Source organism: Fundulus heteroclitus, chromosome 8 (genome assembly GCF_011125445.2).
Source record: "Fundulus heteroclitus isolate FHET01 chromosome 8, MU-UCD_Fhet_4.1, whole genome shotgun sequence".
In the NCBI taxonomy this organism is placed as follows: Eukaryota; Metazoa; Chordata; class Actinopteri; order Cyprinodontiformes; family Fundulidae; genus Fundulus; species Fundulus heteroclitus.
The window spans coordinates 20493534-20505506 of NC_046368.1; the positions used below are offsets into that span (position 1 = coordinate 20493534).

The 11973-nt window shown below is 38.7% G+C and overlaps 2 protein-coding genes across 2 annotated transcripts; one reads left to right on the forward strand and one right to left on the reverse strand.

Moving 5' to 3' along the window:
• Positions 1 to 3655: 3655 nt before the first annotated feature.
• Positions 3656 to 4830, reverse strand: gng10 (guanine nucleotide binding protein (G protein), gamma 10). Its single transcript, XM_012879752.3, has 3 exons — positions 4654 to 4830; positions 3886 to 4013; positions 3656 to 3791 (listed from the first exon to the last, which is right to left on the reverse strand). The coding sequence occupies exons 1-2, from the start codon at positions 4732 to 4734 to the stop codon at positions 3888 to 3890; spliced, it is 207 nt and encodes a 68-aa protein (XP_012735206.1). The 5' UTR covers positions 4735 to 4830; the 3' UTR covers positions 3656 to 3791; positions 3886 to 3887.
• A 2790-nt stretch (positions 4831 to 7620) lies between these two features.
• On the forward strand, positions 7621 to 9797 carry nxnl2 (nucleoredoxin like 2). Its single transcript, XM_012879796.3, has 2 exons — positions 7621 to 8082; positions 9510 to 9797. Exons 1-2 carry the CDS (start codon positions 7781 to 7783, stop codon positions 9676 to 9678), a joined length of 471 nt encoding a protein of 156 aa, XP_012735250.2. The 5' UTR covers positions 7621 to 7780; the 3' UTR covers positions 9679 to 9797.
• The last annotated feature ends 2176 nt before the right edge of the window (positions 9798 to 11973 follow it).

The following is an 11973-nucleotide window of genomic DNA, read 5'->3' on the forward strand; positions in this document are numbered from 1 at the left end:
ACCAAAACCACTCCATCTCCCATTAAATCGGTGGTTGAATCAGTGGTTAATAAATCTTGACCCCCCAGAGTCAAACCAGAGAACACATCAAAACCCGAAAGAAAGTTTTATTCCAGTTTGGCTCAACAGAGCGATTAAGTCTGGAGTGTTAATTTCCCTAGAGAACAACATGCTCAACCTTAATGTTTCGCTCAGAGGAGGTGATTTAAAACATGTAGTCTTTCCGTCTTTAGCACAAGGAAGAAGTAAAAAAGTTTGTTTGCCCTGAAACAAAACCCGTAAACTCAACAGAAACTAACATGCTCGGGCTGGTGACTCACTGATATGTTACTGAACCTGTTCCACAAAGTTACAATTATGTGGGTACAATGACAGGCCAGTTATGAAAAGGATTTTTAATTTAGACTGAATGATTCTGTATATCAGTAAGATTTCTAGCTCAGAAAACGTTTTTTGGCAGCCAAGGTTTCTCAGGCCATGATTCAAACCCTTCATTCTCCAGTGCATCGGGGTTAAATCACAGCAGAATACAGAAACAAGCATACCTGGACAGAAATGTACCCCTGAAACCAGTCCTGGCAGGGAGATGATAATTTTGGTTTTACCATGACCCTCTAGGGTGGATCTTTGATGTTGGAGGCTAATTTTCAGTATTTCTAATTTGTGGAATTTTTTTAGTGTTGTTCCAGTTTTGCGTGGTCTGTGGTCGATTTTGATATGGGCAAAAAGGGCAGTTTTTCCAGAGCATTGTTAAAAAGAGGGGACGTGACTGTCAGTTTTTAAAATGTATGTTTTTACTGCAGATGTGCACTGAATAAGAATGTATTGTAATATTTGCATGGACAGTCAGTGACAAGTTGGCGCTCCCTTGTGTTCAGCAGACACACCCTCGTTGCTGCTGCTGGGAGAGGAGGGGGGGGGGGGGGGGGGATCGAAAAGGAGATGCTCACCCAGGGTGGCTTTCATGCAAGAACCACCGTTGTCTATGGCTCAGAGTTTCTGTTAACTTTAACCATAAAAGGTTTCTAAATCAGAAAGGTTTACTTTTTCTCATTTCTGGAGACAGAGAGATTATGTCAGGCGGACTATTTAGGGCTTTAAACTATTATTATTACGATGTTTTTCAGCTGTTTTGCTCGGAGGCACAAATGAAAACAGCAGGACTTCTTGGTTTGTTTTTGTATTTGAAAGAAGTGAGGTACCCACAGCGTTTGCAACAATCTTTTAGTGCACCTCTGACTTCATTCATTAAGCATTTGTTTGTTTGTACGATCACCGGTTACTACTAAATCACTCACGGCGTACAACAATAAGCAACTTCATCAGCGTGCACCGTCCATCTGCAGCACCGGCTGTATTTAATATAAACAAACAAAATCAGCTTTTATGCCACCTGCTCTACTCTTCAATACCAAATCCAATCTAAAACAAAACCACAATGAATATCCCTGACAGAAAATGATTTAAAAAATAAATTTATTCCCTTTTTTTTCCCTTTATTTGTGGAGCAGCACCGTGACCTGTGGAGCGTCTTATATCGGCTCTGATTGGTGGACGCAGGCCGTAGCAGCTGTCACACTGTGAGATATTGTAATATTATTTGATTTAATTTCTCCACCAAAAATGAAAAAATTCCACCTGCCAACAGGGACTCACTTGTCTCTGACACTTATTTTGGAGGTCGCAGACTGAAAAGTTTGGGAACCCCTAGGGTAGCATAATGGAATCACACCAATGGATAAAATCATTAGAAAATGCATCTTTAAGGAGAAATCCACTGAAACCTTTTACCAAGCTTAATCTTCTATTTCCATTTTGACTCGCAACTCAGTAGATGAACTAGTAGATAACTTTCAGTCTAAAGTTTCAGACATTATCAACTGCGTTGCTCAGTTAAACTGAAGGTTGTTTCTGGGAAGAAAAAGTCTCCGTGGAGATGTGGTCCAGCAATTAGAATTGAAAAAAGGGAGTGTCAAAAAGCTGAACGCAGGTGGAGATAGATTAGACTTCAGGTTCACTATGATGTCTATAAAGAGAGACTTTAAGATATAACTTACAACTGAAAAATGCAAGGGATTTGTTCTTCTCTGACATCATTAAGAAAAACATAAATAATGCTCTGCGTCATTTTCAGCGTTCGGCAGTGTAACAAATCCTCCTTTGTCTGTGGCTTCTGAGCGCCACTACACCAGGACCTGCAATGAATTTGCTAACTTCTTTACTGAGAATATCCAAAGGATTACAGGGGCAGTCTGTACAACCATATCAAGTTCAGTATTAAAGCTGTCTCCAACTACAACGGTTTTTGATTAAATGTCCCAATTCATCTCAAAAACTACAAAAGTTTAGAAGAAATCGTACAACTAAGTTCCTTTTCCTGTTTTCTCGATGTTCAACCAACTGCTTTCTTTAACTTCTTTAAGAAAGTTTTTCCTGTCATAACATCTGATTTGACTCAAATAATGTCCTTATACATTATACCAACTATCCTTATAAAGCAAGGATAGTTGCTTTATAAGTTTATATAAAGACCACAAAAATCTCATGTGGGGTTCCCCAAGGATCTATCTTGGGTTCCCTCCTTTTCAATGTCTACATGTTCCCTCTTGCTCAGATCATAAAATTTAAGTTACCATAACTATGCAGACGACACACACCTCTATCTCAACATGTCACCAGATAGCTATGAACTTGTTCAAGCACTGAGTAAATGCTTAGAAGAAATAAAAGCATGGCAAAAACAAAACTGAAATGTTTTTTTTTTGTTTTGTTTTTTTAATTTTTAGACCAATGGCATAACGATCAAAAGTTAGCACACAGCTTCAGCTTCTTCAGCTGGTAACCACCAATCAGGCCGGAAATCTGGCTTTACTTAGAGATTGATTAAAGAGAAAGATAAAAACCATTAGTTGAAAGTGTCACTTTCTCCCTTTACTTTACATTCTTGTTAGACTGTTGGTCTTCAAAATAAAAAGAAGACATTTCTAGTTCTGACAAAAAATAACGTATGAAAATATTTTAGGCATATTCATGCAAAGATCAGTTGGGATGAAGGCACTAGAGAGAACACCATGGAGACTCTCTCCTTAAATGTGCATAAAAAGGAAAAGGAAGTGAGAAAAAGGAGAGCCATCTCATGACTGGCTAGACACTGTTGGTGCTGAGACATGTTTTGCAATAACCTTAAAAGCTAATTATTTATATATATATATATATACAAAACACAATATACAGTAATGGGTTTTGTTTGACTAAGGACAACTTAGTATATAAGGCAGCCTTCATATATTAACCTTATTTCTTTATGCAAACAGGTTTTCTATTGAGCATGGTAGTGCAGAAAGTGAAGAGCTTTCAGGTTATCTTCCAATGTGTATTTGCATTTTGGAACAGGAAGACTCAGTTTCCTCTCTCTGGCTGTGTTCCTAACTTAGACTGAACATCAGGAAGTTCCAGCGCTGTGAGATTCCACAGAGTCATTTAGTGAACGGGCTAAAACATCCGTTTCGTACGATTTGCAGATAAGCACGACGTCGCCCCACCCCTGTATAACACAGAAATCCCTCTCAAAGTGAAAAAGTCTAATGTGAATTAAAATGATGCAATATAAAAAAAAAAACATATCTTAAAAGAAGTAAAATAGAAAACAGATGCATATATAACAAAGGAATATTTTATTGTGGTCTATTAAAAAAATAAAATAAAAATTTTAGACAAAACACATCTGGATAAAAAGCCAAATCTCTTTTTCTCCGCAGGAGATTCCACAGTTCCATCCATGTCTTCATACTCTGCAAAAGGGTGCAAAACGACTTATTCTTCTTTTGAAGCTCAGCTGACATAACACACATTCACTTACAAACAGAAAACTGTGCAGAGTCTGACCTTCAGACCACAGCGCAGGAGCGCGGCTCTCTGAAGGGGTTGCTCCCCGTAGGGACTCCGACCAGCAGGGCATCTTTGCTGGCATTCTGCAGACAGTACTGCTGCAGCTCTGCAGCTGCCTGGGACACCTGGAAAAAGCATCAAAATCGTCTTGTAGGATAGCTTCAATCATTTGTTCCGAAAGTGCTGCTTCTAAGGAACTGACATTTTATCTGTTAGATTCTACTGGAAAAAAGCCTTCACAACTAACAGAAACAAATTAATGGATCCTTTTCTAAGCGAAGTTAATAGAAATGTAAAAAAAAAAAAAACAACAATTAGCTTTCTTGCTGTACATATATCCTAAGAGAAAATATGAAACAATAAAGCTACTCTAAATTATTCTGTGTTTACATTAATGTAATAAGTCCTGAATCATTAAGATTATCTGATATTAAAGAGTTCAATGGGTACAAAAATGTGATTGCTTGAACTTTTTTTTTTACATTTCTGCTAAAAAAAAATGAAATGCTCAAAATATTCTTTACTTATATGCAAAAATATTTTTCCAAACTTTTTCACAGATGGCTCCATCATTAATTAATGATTTGCAATTCTTCTAAAATATTCAATTGTTTAAATTGAACATGCCTAATATCTTGGATGACATTAAATCAGTCTAGTATCTGTTTGCTAGAATGATGATGCTGTAGCATTAAAAGAAGCCTAATTACTTTGTATAAAATAACATCAGCCTACAGCAGAAGCAGCAACCTGTTGGTTTTTTACCTTAATTCTTTCCACGCTGGCCTCCAGTTTAAGTTGTTCCACCAGCCGTCGCATGTTGGATAAGTTGGAATTTGAAGTCATGTTTCCAGTGATGGTGTGAAAAAAACAACACAAAAGAAAAAGATATCCCCTCGCTCTCCAGACACAAGCAGTTTGACTCTGCTGATGGAAGAAAAGAATGGCTGGGTGGTTTTTCTTTTTTTTTTCATCTTCTTTTTCCAAATGACCTCTGCTCCCCGCTGAGGAAGCATGGAGAGACAGAAGCACACTGACCTCTATGTGCATTTCGACAACATTACACTGAATCCCGACCTGAAATTCAGGTCCAATAGTTTATGGTGGAGCCTTACATATAAGCCAAGCCAACTTAATTTATAAAGCACTTTAAAACCAGCAGGGACTGACCAAAGTGCTGAACAAAAAGAACATAACAGTACTTTTTGTTTGACAACACAGTACATTTATTTATTTGCTTTCCAAGAAATACACCTAAATTACAAAATGTATCAAACAAAATGCAATACAACCATAAAACAAATGAATAAAGATGCAACATAAATCTAGACTATTGCTCAGTGATCAAGTCCTCTTTTCAAAAGAAAATAAACTTTTACCACTTTGATTCCAACAAGTCCAAAGTCAGCACAGCCATCTACCAGGAGATTTAAGAAATGCCAATTTCCTTCTCCAGCAAGACTTTGCCTCTGCCAACACTGACCATGGTATAACTGTGTTTAATTGGCCAGCAAACCAATGTAACCTAGACGTTACAGAGAATCTATGGATTTCCTCAGTGCCACGCAACACTGATGCAATAATTTAGCCAAAAAAAAAAAAAAAACGCACACAGAGTATTGAGTCCTTTTGCTGCCCTATACATAGACATACTTTTCAGGAGGTAAGTTTCTGTAATAATTATATTTTATTGTTCTAAACTAGCTTCAAGCCACAATCATCAAAACTAAAAAAAGGAATATATATATATATATATATATATATATATATATATATATATATATATATATATATATATATATATGTGTGTGTGTGTGTGTGTGTGTAAAGCACTTCTGAACATATAATGCATTTAAACTGATCTAGTGAAGTAATCTTTAATAAAGTTTTTTGATGCAATTCCAGTTTATGGAGATACACCTGACCTTTAGTTCCTATCTCTGAATTTAGTTCAGGTGGTTCTAACCTACGTTGCCTGGATGTACAACTAATTATAACTTAATTAATTATATTTAAATAATTGTTAAGGGTGAACCTGAACAACTCAGACTGTATTAATGCCATGACACTTGTCAGATGTGACAATAACCCAGGATTCATACCCCTGTATGTAATTATGTTTTAGATCTTCACATTTATCTTTATTTTATTTTATACCATGACATAAAGCAATTCAGTTGACATGTAAGTGCATGCACAAACAAAAACAAACATTTCTTTCACTTTTGGAACCGCATAACTGACATGTTGTATAAATTGGTGCGGTGCACATGTAGAAGACTTTTGCCACATTTGCAGTTCATCAACATGAAGAAGGTTCCTTAAGGTAAACAATTAAAAGGGGTAGGTTTCTCTCAATAAATTAATGTTCATGCTGAAAATAATATATGTAGAATTTGTGGGACTGATTCAACATTTCGAGTTTTATATAAGATGTGGAGCTAAGCCTTTATTTACAGAATTTGCAATGCCATGTTATGCAGAAAAATGGAATCAGACATTGGGATTTTTTATTTTTGATATTTTATTTTTGCAACACTTTGGCTATGTGAAGAATATAAAATATTGCTTTCTCATAAAAATCTGGCTTAGCTTTGTATTGTGGGTCAAATCCTTGTTTTTCATGATTCTTTTCTTCAAGTCTTTCATATGACCTTTAAACAGAACAATCCACATCTGTGGAGAGCGGCTCCGTATATGTCCCTTTGTCATTGCTGTGCCATTGACTCCAATTGAAATCCCATCTTTGAAAATAGTACCATTTCAAATTAGTTCCTTTTTTAATTAAATAAAATCTTTTTTTCTTTTTTTCTTTTTTTTTTGCCGGTTGAAGATATTTTTTTTGGGGGGGGGGGGATTATAAAATGATTTCTACATATTTTTACTCTCCCAGTCTAATCCCCTTTAAAAAATAGTAAAAGGAAATCAAATTTACACGTATAGCATGAAAGGGGGGAGGGGGGGATCATAGCTGTCCTGCAATTGTAAGGTTGTGGGTTAAATTCCCCCTGTTAAATGTCAATGTGCCCTAGGGCAAGGCTGTTAACCCCATGTTGCCGCCCTGTGTACAGGTATGTGCGATTTGGTGAATGTAGCTCTAGTGCTTTGAGTAGTCAGTATGACTGTGCCATAAAAGTTCGGTCAATTTGCCCTTTTTTATACCAATATATGGTCTACTTAGTTGCTAATTACAATAATCATTCAATTCAATTCAATTTTATTTATATAGCGCCAATTCATAAAACATGTCATCTCAAGGCACTTTACAAAGTCAAATTCAATGATATTATACAGATTGGTCAAAAAAAAATTCCTATATAAGGAAACGAGTTGATTGCATCAAAGTCATGGCAATCTTTAAAATAGTTGTTGCGTCCTAGGGACACAAGAAATTTAACATTTAAAGTGGATTATTAAATTATAGTTGGTCACAGTTGCTTTTGTGGCCTTTGGGGCATTTTTGCCCATCTTACCTTTGTGATTTTTATCCATCTGTATGCATACAAATTGAATCTACATTAAAATTCAGCTTCAGTATGAAGCTCAGAGTGTTACGTGGTGAAGATCCGCTTGTGGGGCAGCACCCAAGCTGCCTGAAAACAGCGGTAAAAGGCCGTGCGCCTTTGAATCGCAGCAGCAGCAGCGATTCACCAACGTGTGACACCGACTTTGACAATGACCGCAAACGCACCACGGCCCTCTCCGTCCTCTGATTGGTCCGTCGGTGATTACGGGGATTGGCTGTAAGGAGCTTTTCCGGAAAGGGAAGGTAAACACTATGGTAACCCAGCAAACGGACAACCAACGTTAAAAACTATGAGCTAAAGCGACGCTGCGCCGTAAACGACCCCGGACTCTTTGTGCTTAGGCGTCCGAGAGAGCTTTGCCAGACATGGTGGATGTGTTTTACGGTCGGACCCTCCTGAATAAGGACGGGAAGTTCTTGGAGCCGGAGGAGGTGCTGAGGAACAAAGTGGTGGGGCTTTACTTCTCCGCGGGATGGTGCCCTCCGTGTCGGGACTTCACGCCCGTCCTGTGTGATTTTTACACGGAGCTGGTGGAGGAGAGCGAGCCCCCTGCTCAGTTCGAGATCGTCTTCATCTCCTCGGACAAGTCGTCGCACGACATGGTGGAATATTACTACGACATGCACGGAGACTGGCTGGCTTTACCCTGGGGCGATGATTACAAGCAGTGAGTTTCTGTTGGCCGCAGACCGCTTTAACCCGGGGAAGGCTCAGCAAATAACAATACTAATAATAATACTGTGCATCTTTCAGCTTATTGGGTTAAACATTGCTGCCCATGCGGCTTTTTGGACCGTGATCCCTCTTATGTAAACTACTAATGGGGTTAGGGATTAGGTTTAAGTGCAGAACAGACAGACTGTTTCCGCAGAGTGATTGTGTCCTGACCTTTTTACTGGATGCAAATGGCCACTCTCACATTATTAGAAAGAAATGCATGACCAGGCTTTATGCATATACATGCATTTTCCCTAAATACTTTGGTGTAGAAATTAAATGTACTTCTGGATCACTTTTAATGCAGACAGGTGTAACAACACAGTGGTCTTTAATGAGGCTAAGAGATAAAAGCAGTATGGAAATTATACAACTAAGTCAACTTTTGCATTAAATGATTAAGGAAAAGTCTATTATAGATGGAGAGGGACTGGGGGGAACTTGATCATGTAGTGGGGGCTCGCTGGTTTTAGATTAAAAAAAAACAAAGATGCATAAATTCAAAAGGCCAAAATATGAAAAAAAAATACTTAGATTAAGCAATATGTGTGAAAATCTAAAGTAATGGTAACTGCAATACCGTCAACTAGACTACAATCTTATATTTTGTAGAATTGTTTCAGGAAGCAGAAATCAAATAATAAAACCAAACCAAAAGTCAAATCCTAGCTATTAACATTAAAAGACAAACTGGAGAGATGTGGCATGTCTTTAGTTTTAGTTTTAGCTTTTGAGAACATAAACACATTCATCTTCCCTCAGGTCTTTATTATACCAAACAGAAGAAACTGCTACTGACATCAATATATTTCTTTTTTTCAAGTGATCGTGCCACCTGGTTGATAGATGGCGCCCTGGGCTTCATACCCATACTGGAAGCCACAGCTGGAACCCACTGGAAAAATCACTTTTAATCAGTTTTACTGTGTTCCACATCGCAGTCACAAAGAACTGCCGAAGGACAAGGAAATATGCTTAGAGGCCTAAATGGGGGATGATCATGTTAGGATTACTTCATTTTCAGTTGAATTTAATCCTTCCACCTCCATCAGAGAACTTGCAGCACATTTCTTTTTTACTTTTACGTAGCGCTGGGCGATATGGCTTAAAAATAAAATCTCTCATTTTATTTTACCTAATCCGATTAACCGATCCCCCAGAAATTAAATGTTCGAGAACTGCAAATTGAAATTAATCTCTATGATTAAGCGAGTTTTCTCACCTCTGTCTCTACTAAATATGAGTTGGATTTATTTCAGAAGGTGCCAACCTTGGTCATGTGACCAAGGTTGTACTAAGTAGAAACAAGAGCAAAAACCGAGTGAAATTTGTTTGGCTTATACCTGTTCCATTTTTTTTCCTTCTTGTTTCTTCTAGCGAGCTAAAGCAGCGCTACAACATCACAGCCGTCCCCAAACTGGTGATCGTGAAGGAGAACGGCGACGTGATCACCGACAAGGGGAGGAAGCAAATCCGAGACCGAGGCCTGGCCTGCTTCAGGTCCTGGCTGGACGCTGCCGAAATCTTTCAGAACTTCAAGGGTTAAGGAGGAGCACGAACCCAAAGTCACTTGTGAAATACTTGGCTTCGGTTTAAGTCTGAAGCCTGTGCAGAATAAATGTGGGGGGAAAAAACCCGATTTCCTTTACCCAAAATGATCTTCTACTTGTTACCGATTTGATATTTTTAGCCTTAAAACACTGTGATCAAGCTCCTCTGATAACAGCTTCGGAAACATGCAGTTACACACTAAGATGCTGCTCTAGTTGCAGACCTTCCTATGCATTAAAGAGACATCTCAGGCTCAGCTGTAAAGGGGAAATTGCATGTTTTGTGTGATTAACAGCTGCCCTAGACCTCAGGTTATACTGAAGCGCGCTTCTGCAGCAGTTGAGCTTTCAGCTACACCGTCCTCCTGTCAAGCAGAACCGTAATATCGGTTAGAGCTTTTCTTGCCTGTGTATTTTTTGCATTTTTTTGTTTTTATAAGTGGCAATACAAAATGCATAACATATCTTGTGATCTCTGATGTTTTAGTTGATACATCGCTCCGCTTGTGTCATAAAAGAAAAAAAAAACAAAGCTGACTCCCTTTTGCCTCATTAAATGGTAGCCGTCCCAGAGGGTCTGTTTCCAGCGTGCTGACACCTTCACCACCAAAGCTAATTGCATGTTTCCTCGTGGCGTGCTGAGTCCGCAGCTATCAATTTGTGCAAACGCATCCAGCAACGTGATGACCTCACGATCCTCGCAGCACAGGCTGGTCCCTGCGGGTCTGTTTTCTTTGAAACTCCTTCAAAGTGTCCGAGGTTTCTAATTACCCTGTGCCAATCAGATCTGGTGGGGTTTTTTATTTTGTTTGTTTTATGCAACGCTTTTTAACTCGTGCGTATCTCGAGGGGGTCGGCGGCCCTTTTTCACATCCCATCAGTTAAAATGATGCAACTCCACGAGGCCAATCGCAGCGCAAGATGCCAATTTGCAGGACGGAAAGAGAGCTGTCGAAGCCACAGCCATCCGCTGCACATCAAAGTGGATGGTGGTGTCATGGCATCCAGTAGAAATGTATTGGTCTCATTTGCATCATTTCAGGGCTGGTGGAGGTTTAGCGGGCGGCCACAAGAGGGCGCTGTCACCCGCTGGAGAAAATTATCGGTTTGGTCTTTCTGCTGCACCCCCATCAAGATATCCCATAATGTTAGAGGAATTCATTAAAAGATCACAGTTTATTCGAGACGTCTGAGAATATGTGTTCATTTCTTGTTATATAAAATGCATTAGCTGAAATATTTAACTCGTGAAAAATGTTTCAGTATTCATTGACTCTCAGTCGGAAGTATCATGAGGGGCGCTGGAAGAATTATAAAGACGCTGCTGCCGTCTGAAGAAGACTTTGATCACTTTTTGAGCCACGAGAACGCCAGACCTAAAATATTAAGAGATTTGATCAACATTTTAGATTCATAAACGGTCTTTGTACGCAAGATGCCCCCTGATAAATTCTGGGCATATTCATGCAGTCTTGGTCAGATGTTTCAATACATTATCATCGGCATGAATGTTGTCATAATCGGGGGGCTTTTGTTGATGTATTTAAACTGCTCTGGTATGAATTTGCAACAAAGAACGTTGACACTGTGCACAATTTTAGGTGTAATTTCTCTAATTCACCAAAGGTTGGAAACGATCAGGCCCACATGCATGCAGTAAATGTCACTTGGTAAGGAGCAAAAGACTCAGTCAAAGTTTTGACTGAATATTGTTCAGTCAAACTGGATTTGTGGCACAAACCCAACTTTTAAGCAGTATAGTAGGGTGAAGATCCTTTAAATACTGTAAACTTAATGTTACCTAGCTTTGTGTATAACAAAACCTGCTTTCATGTGTTTCTGAGTTCATTATCCCACTGGACAGCCTATTTGCGTTCATGTTTCAACCGTCAAGCTGTTGTTATGGTTTGAGAATATGGAGGCAGTCATCGGTATCCATCATCCACCCAACCATTCTTTTTTTACACACTGGTTCATAAATGCAATGTTGTCTCTTTGAAATAAAGGGAAATGTAGGGTTTGGCCTTTGCTGATGCTCCTGTGAGTCGCCAGTGAAGGTATAGAGGACAACTAAATGTCTTTTCCATGCACACACAAAACTCCATACTATGAAACTCCTACCTCCATGCTTCACTATCTGAACTCTCACTGCGGTCAATTTGGCCAGTTTTACACCAATCGTCCCTTAGCAAAGAGTAGTATACTTGAAATTAAACAGCTGTAAAAGGCTGGTAAAAGGTCTAATTAAGTATAACTATAAGCTTAAGTCTTAGTATTAATGTACTCAGTCT

Bases quoted from the DNA above. Each gene is read 5' to 3' on its own strand.
- gng10 (XM_012879752.3), bottom strand. From the start codon at position 4,734: ATGACTTCAAATTCCAACTTATCCAACATGCGACGGCTGGTGGAACAA. The intron at 4,014-4,653 runs GTAAAAAACCAA...TGCTTTTTCCAG, and splicing joins CCAGCGTGGAAAGAATTAAG to GTGTCCCAGGCAGCTGCAGA.
- nxnl2 (XM_012879796.3), top strand. From the start codon at position 7,781: ATGGTGGATGTGTTTTACGGTCGGACCCTCCTGAATAAGGACGGGAAG. The intron at 8,083-9,509 runs GTGAGTTTCTGT...TGTTTCTTCTAG, and splicing joins TGGGGCGATGATTACAAGCA to CGAGCTAAAGCAGCGCTACA.